Here is a 7,884-nt window from a genome sequence, read left to right as displayed (position 1 = left end):
AGCACTCAGTGCCATGGTCTAGTTGACAAGATGGTGTTGGGTCATAGGTTGGACTCAGTGATGTCAGAGGCCTTTTCCAATCTTAATTCTGTGATTCTGTGAATGTTCTGCTTCTCACACCAGTTTGGTTTAGCATCATTACAGATATTGGGATATAAGGGATTTCATTCACTGGCAACTGCTCTGCTTAGTTTGGATTGGAATGGACCTTTAAAGGTCATCTAGTTGGACCCCTCCTGCCATAAGCAGGGACATTTTTGACTTTTCGCTGTTTTTGTTAGCTAAGAGAAAATATATTTATGCTTAAAGGACTTGTCTGCAATTTTCTTTTGTAATTTATTCTTTATTAATTATGTCAAAACTTAAGTATATGCAAATTTTTCTTCTAAGACTATGCTAATACTTTAGGATTTTAAACTACTTCCAGGTGCAGATGCAAATTTCATTTCTTTTGCATTATCCGATTGCAATTTCTAATAATTATAAGATGGCAGAATAGTATTTATCTTACATACTATGCAAAAGTAATTGCACGCTGATCTAAGCTCTTTTGAGATTTTAATCTTCAGCTGCAGGATATGAACATACCCATTTTGTGGGACCACTTCTATGAAGTCTGACATAGCAGTACAAAACAACTCCTGTTATATAGAAACTCTCTTGGCAAAAAAGGAAATGTGACTGCAGATCTTGCAAATCAAAGGATAGCTTCCTGTAGTATGTTTGTTGCACAGTACGGCACGGGAAAACTGAGAGCAAATACTCATTCTACTTCCTTACTTGTAAAGGATGGTATCTCCCAGTGTCAATATCAGGATTTTCAACTGCAAATGAAGATATGCTATTTTTAAGACCTTTAATGTTTTAAATATTCCTTCTTAAACAGTATTAGATGAATTACCCAAGGCTGCTTACTTGTCAAAAGTCAAGTACTTTTGACATAGCAGTAATATTTCCAGAGCTTAGATATGAACAGACAGAGGCATATCCTTTTCTACCAAGTCCTCAAGTGGGTTTTTTTCAGTTGGGAAAAAAAAAAAAAAAGGAGTGTATTACTGGTGGTGCCACTCAGCAGGATGAATCCTTCATGTGTCATTTTAATTACAGGGAAAACATGGAAAGCAAAATTATTTGTTGCATCCAGTGAATATGAATCACAGTGGACTGAGCTTTTGTACTTCTGCATCAGCTGTTTCATATTTTAACATGTCCTCACAATAAACCTTTTTTCCCCAGAAAAGTTGTCCTTAAAAGCTATTCCAGTCTAGGTTTTCTGATCCACACTGTTTGTGTGATGCACTCTACTGTGAGAAACTGGGAGACATCAGCCTAGACTGTCATAAGCCCTGTTGCAGCTTTGCTGCCTGTCCCCTGCTTCCCTAGGCAAAATAATAATTCCTTTTGTTCTCGGAAATGCAATATCTCTTCTTCCTTTAAAAACACGTCTAAGCTGATAACAATGACCTCATTCCCACAGACTATCACAGTGATGCTGATAATGCTTGGCTGGCTGAGAGTGTGAAGGTTCAGTCTCAGCTGAGGACCACCTGGCTCTGCAGCTCTGTTGCAGGGATAGCTGAGGGGACTGTCCCTTGTGGGGCTGTGATCTCCCTCCAGACAGGGCATGTTGAGGTTAGATGAAAATTGCTGTGACATGCAATGAGGCTTTCACCTGAAAACTTGGATGGATTAAAAAAGATCTGGCTCGCACAGTACTCACAGAACAGTTTTAATAAAATGAATATATACCTAGAGTTTGCTCCCTGAATAGATTTTTCTTCCTTTTTTTTTTGTTGTTGTTGCTGTTGTTGTTTTTTATTTGTTGTTTTCAATCTCAGCCAGAAAAGTAAAAGCAGAAGCCTGGAATAACAGGAGACTTACTTAACAGGGAGAGTCTGAAATCATGGATTTGGCTATATGTTTGTGTTTTGGGAATGTGGTCTCTGCACAACACAAAAGAACCCTTTCATCTTGAGGTTTAAGGTTAGCTTTTAAGATTTTAAGTGGAATTTTACATTGAAGATCATATTTTATTGTTGCATTCTTTGGTATTGCCCTAATTGCTTGACTGAGCCAATGATGTGCAAAATATATATGTCAAATAATGTATGCACCTGTGAACTGCAGGTTTGGGTAATGACTCCGGGCAGCATTGTGTATGTTGTGTGGATTTTGTGTGTTACTTGTACAGTTAGAAAGGACAAGTGCTCTGGGAAGACATAGAAAGGAGTGAGCAGAGTGACATAAGGGTTTTTCCAGTGCTGTGCCTGGATCATTTGTCATCTTTTTTCTTCTTCCAGGTGCTGTGCTCTCTGTTGCTTGCTGTGACTCCTGCCAAGCATGGTGCCAGATCATCAATGTGTCTGAATCACACTCTCCTTTCCTCACCTCTATGGAAGGGACTGTCAATGAAACAAACTGGAGCGTTTCCGTGCCTGCTGGAAGCAGGTATCACCTCTACATTGGCTTGGCTTTGGCAATAGGTTCCAGTATCTTTAATGGTTCTAGTTTCATACTGAAGAAAAAAGGACTTTTGAAACTGGCAGACAGAGGAGTCACCCGAGCTGGTAAGTGGTAGTGCCTGTGTTGCTCCTGCTGAAGACACAAACACCAAAAGACAAAATCAAGGTTTGAATCACAGAATACATGTTTAAAACTGTTGCACTTGAATCAGAAATCCTGTCTTGGTGAGGGATGGAGATACAGTATTATTTCTCTGTGTGTGATTACAGGGACTAGGATTTCAGAATTCCTAGGGCTATGGGACCTGCAGTGCATATTAAATCCAGTGAGCTGATGATATTTCGTCACTGACAGTAGTTAGTTACCAAATAAAATACTCCATTCATCTTAGCTTTCAAAATGTCTTTCTCTTTCTTTTTCTATTTTTTTTCCTCCCTCATTTGAGATGAAAACTCTTAGGATGGTAGCTAGGTTTAGGGGGTTTTTTTTGTGGTTTTGGTTTGGGTTGGCGTTTTTTTTAACTTAATGAGTTGTAGAAAGGATATTTATTAGATGAGTTTCTACAGTTGGTACAACTATCCCTATCAAAGTCAACAGATGAAGATCTAGAAAAAGAACAATTGGACTAATCTCATAATTCCCTTTACATGAATTTAAATACATAGCATTAGCAGGTTTTATTTTGTTTGTTGTGTTTATTGCAGTATACTGTTCCAGAGAATCTGGTTGTTTGAAAAAGATGTATTACTGAATATTCTATATACTTATGTTTTATGTAAAAAAAAATAATTAATGCATGCAGGGGCATTTTTAATTTCTTCTGATTTAAAGTAAAATTGCTGATGGTATGAACATATTGGTTTTGAGCTGGGACAGCACAATGAAGCATTTCTTAAGATCACCAACAATCTTTATGGACATTTTATTTTTGTTTGGAACTTTCCCTCCATGTATATTTAGTCGATATCATTCTTCAGAAGTCCAAGTCACAAAACAGTAGAGTGATTAATAAAATGTCAGTCAGAATCAAGTATTCTTCATGTCGCACCCAGATAACATGCTCTTTCAGTACTTTGTAGGTGCAAATGTGAAGGTGTACTTTTCTTTATTATAAGGCGGTGATCTCTTTCTTCTAAGATGAGGTTATTTTTTCTGCTTTCAGGACAAGGTGGATATTCTTATTTGAAGGAAGGGCTTTGGTGGGCTGGACTGCTATCAAGTAAGTCACCTCTTTCTTCTCAGCCTATATGTAAATGCTACATAAAGCAGATTGTTTTAAAGAGATTTATTCCCTGATTTTTCAGTCCCTTCACTTAAAAGAAATGTCCTTGCAATCACATTCAAGACAAGCCTTTCTGATTTGAGCCATTCCCTCAAATACTGCATTTGGTCTTTGGAGCTTCTTGCAGAATAACCACCTTTTCTTTATTATCCTATCAAAAACATTGGGATTCATCTGTCCAGCTTCTAGGAGTACTTAGGAGAAAAGTGTTTAGCTTTCTTCAGCCTTTATTATGTCCAGAAGAGGTTGTGCAGCTAATGTTGAAATGAAAATTTGCATATATAGTGTAGAAAAAATATTTTGTTTTATATTTGCTATCACAGCTGTCATACAAAATATTGACAGTAGTATGCCTTTTATATCCCCTTCCCCTCCTAAGCTGATCCAAATGTTCTTTCTTCTACAGTGGGATTAGGAGAAGCTGTAAACTTTGCTGCCTATGCGTTTGCACCTGCAACCTTAGTTACCCCACTGGGTGCACTGAGTGTTCTCATAAGGTTGGTACCAACTGGGAGCAAACCTTGGCAAATGAACCATTTACTGTATGAGGGAAAAATACTGTCTTTGGCTGAAAGTAGAGAAAAGCAATATATGGACAAAGAATGCTTTTTATTCCTTTGTGGAAAGATCATCTGCTTATTTAGAACTGAGTTTTCTGGGTAGACAGAATTAGAAGTCTTGTTCCAAAGACCACTGAATGGCCTTTCACCTGTATTATAAAGTATTTCTTGTCAGCATGTACCAGGTATACTGTTGATGCACAGTGATAGACGGTTGTAATTTATCTCTTCCTAGAGAACCGAACTGTTATCCTCTTCTTCAGTTGTACCAAAACGTTAAAAGAAAATATAGTATTCCCCCACTAAAATGTTTTCAAAAACATTTATTTTTATAGAAGGATAATTTCGTATTAAGGCACACTTTCGGTTTTGTTTTGTCTTTTCCATGTCCTTAAGGAAAGAAGGCAAATAAAATTTTGGCTCTTTTGAAACATGAATGTTCTTCAGAAATTTATTATTTCTTATGTATGAAGAAACAAATAACTTCCAAGTACTTAACCACATACATTAATGTGGCTACCATAGCAGCAGAAAAGACATGGTCTATGCTTACAAAGAACTTTCTGGGAAATAATTTATTAACAAAATGAAATTATTGTCTTTTAAGTATAAAACCCTTATTTTTAAGATCTGAGTATACTGTATGAAATGTTGTGTTTAAAACAACCTGGGCCACATATTAAAAAAACCCAAAACAATAAGATGCTTGCAGCAATCTAATTGCTAAAACTGCAGCCATTCCATCATAGCAAAACTAATGTAACTCAGTTGTGCTGCAGTCAGCATGTAAGTAGATGCAGATTAACTGGCTGCCTGGCTGCTGCTTTGCAAAACAGCTTGAGTTTTATTACCCCCTCCTTTGATGAGGATAGCAATCTTTCTAATTTTCATGAAACAGAGAGGTCGCGAGAACTTCATGTCAGGGAACTTGTTACCTTTGTGTGAAAAAAATGTCTGTGTTTTGATCAGTGGGTTGAAAAGCTATTTGGGAGCGCGTCCACACACCATTGTGCCCAAGGTTATGCTCTAACAGGCTAATTGTGCCCTGTGAGGTGGTCTCATTTAGGCCATGTTATTGTCCTTAGGTTAAATATTGAACACCTTAGAGATCCTGGGGTCATCCCTCTTCAAAGGGGGAGACATGCCCTCTCTGTGGTTTGGGGGGAGTCCTGACAAGCCAGGCAGAAACTGTGCCTCGGTGGGAGAGTCCGGGGAGGGATGAGAAACAGTTTCCAAAACTCACGTGAATTGGTTCTAATGGCAAATGAAGTGCTTTAATCTATTTTTTAATGAAAAAATCCAGCTTGTGTGGTTAAGCTACAGGTATGGGAGAGTGCATACTCCTGGCCCAGGCAATCAGGAATGAGAAGTTCCTTGAGCAATTTGTACTCTTTGCAACCTGGAGGGAAGTGATCAGGGTTGTTAATGTCCCTAAAACCTGACCTGACCTCCTTGGTCATGACCAACCTTATTGCAAAACTCCTGACAATTTGATTGTTTCAGTCTGGTTGATCATATATCCAAATTCAAATGAGGTTTTGAGTTACTGTCATGCTACACAGACAGATTTTGAATGTCTTGTGTGGCTGGTGGATCTGAATCTTTTATTTATTTTTTACCAAACAGTGCTATATTGTCATCCTATTTTTTAAATGAGAAGCTGAATATTCACGGAAAGCTGGGCTGTGTACTGAGTATTTTGGGGTCAACGGTCATGGTTATTCACGCCCCAGAGGAGGAAGAGGTCACCTCACTAGATGAAATGGAAAGAAAGCTGCAAGATCCAGGTCTGTAAGCTATTCCAGTGAATGTGTGCTACAGTTCATAGAGAAGTGTTCAGGACTCTGAATAACTTTATGTACTTGGATGTAGTTCTGGTATTTTGTCTCATGTGCATTACTCTTCTTCCCTTTCCTCTTTCTTACAGCATTTGTCACATTTGCTGTTCTCATAACAGTTGTTGCCGTTGTCCTGATTTTTGTCGTGGCTCCAAAGAGAGGTCAGACAAACATATTGATCTACATTTTAATTTGCTCGCTCATTGGTGCCTTCTCCGTCTCATCTGTGAAAGGCCTGGGCATTGCCATTAAACAAATGCTGGAGCAGAAGCCAGTTTATCGGCATCCGCTGGTTTACATTTTGGTGGGCATCTTGGTGCTCTCAGTCAGCACTCAGATCAACTACCTCAACAAAGCATTGGATGTGTTCAATACATCTCTAGTGACACCTATTTATTACGTGTGTTTCACTACGACAGTTCTGACATGCTCCATCATCTTGTTCAAGGAGTGGAATAGTATGCAAGTGGGTGATATCATTGGAACCCTGAGTGGATTCTGCAGTATCCTTATTGGCATTTTCCTATTGCATGCTTTCAAAAATACTAACATCACTTGGAATCAGTTGATGTCCACTGTTGCCAAAGAACCATCACTACCACACCGTAAATACAAACCCCGTGACACTTTACTAGAGAGCATGGAAGATCCAGCTTTGGCATATGAGGAGGATGACATTTTATTCAGTCAATGAAACTCTCTAAGCAGTGCTCATCATCAAAGAATCATGAGTTGCCAACTAAGCCTACCCATGTTTACTAGACTTTTACTCTTTTTTTTTCTGCAGTCCTCTGGAAAATGGTCTGTGAGGCCCGTTAAGTGTGGGCCACTCCTCTGTGTGTCAGCTGTTGGCAGTAATGAATGAAATTAAAATGTTCAGTAATTAATATGACAGACAGAAACAGGAGGGTGATTGTATGTTAGACAATGAAAAACATTGTCCTTTTTTTATGCAGCATCTCCTATTGGAGAATTTTAGCAAAAAATTAATAGTCTTTGTAAGCCACGTTTACAAAATGCAATTTTCTTGTAATGATAAAGAGTAATACTTGCTGAAGTGACAAGTAGTCTACTATTATCTTGGTGATGGCCTTAATATTTCAGGCTTTCTTTATGTTTTTATAATTTATTGCCAAGCAAGCATGTCGATATTCTACATGAAGGACATTTATTGGAGACACAATATGAAGAAAACAGTGTTTAACCCTTTTAGCCATTAATATAAAATTTTATACAAGTTTTTTCCATTTTGGTCACCTACGAAAACCTTGAATAGATGTCATGAAAAGAATTTATCAAATACAGTTTTTGGTAACCTGTCTCCTTCAAAATCCTTTTCTACCCAAGGAATCCTGAGTGGATTGCAAGTCCCTGAATATGCCTTTACCTTTTTATTTAAGATCAAGTTCAAGAAAAAGAAAATTCATTAGAGACCTGAAAACACTTACTATTGGCTTAAAAATTACATGAAATGAAAGAATAAAGTATTCAAAGGCAGAAGAGAAACAGAATGTACAATTAAGAATTTCTACTCTGTTTTATATTACTTTGAGGTTTAAGAAGGGACTTCGCTTATTTCCGTACATTTTCCTAATATTGCCAATTAAAACTCAGTTAAGCTTTTCATTTTTTTTCTCATTTTCTGGAACACTATCATTCTTTATTAATAATAAAACAGTCCTGATATTTTATATTCTGTTAGAATCCATCTTACAGACCATGCGCTATTTCTAAAAATACT

At 37.6% G+C, this 7,884-nt stretch overlaps 1 protein-coding gene across 1 annotated transcript; it reads left to right on the top strand.

Annotated features, from left to right (window-relative positions):
* The first annotated feature begins 2,340 nt into the window (after nucleotides 1-2,340).
* Nucleotides 2,341-6,847, top strand: NIPAL1 (NIPA like domain containing 1). Its single transcript, XM_017833673.1, is given in 6 exon segments — nucleotides 2,341-2,358; nucleotides 2,360-2,567; nucleotides 3,626-3,682; nucleotides 4,152-4,242; nucleotides 5,932-6,092; nucleotides 6,233-6,847. Coding segments are annotated over 6 exon segments (1,140 nt in total). The 3' UTR covers nucleotides 6,838-6,847.
* The last annotated feature ends 1,037 nt before the right edge of the window (nucleotides 6,848-7,884 follow it).

The sequence above is a fragment of the Lepidothrix coronata genome, unplaced genomic scaffold (genome assembly GCF_001604755.1).
Source record: "Lepidothrix coronata isolate B3197 unplaced genomic scaffold, Lepidothrix_coronata-1.0 Scaffold0, whole genome shotgun sequence".
In the NCBI taxonomy this organism is placed as follows: domain Eukaryota; kingdom Metazoa; phylum Chordata; class Aves; order Passeriformes; family Pipridae; genus Lepidothrix; species Lepidothrix coronata.
Note: the sequence above shows the minus strand (reverse complement) of the source record. Positions and strands in the feature narration are given on the sequence as shown.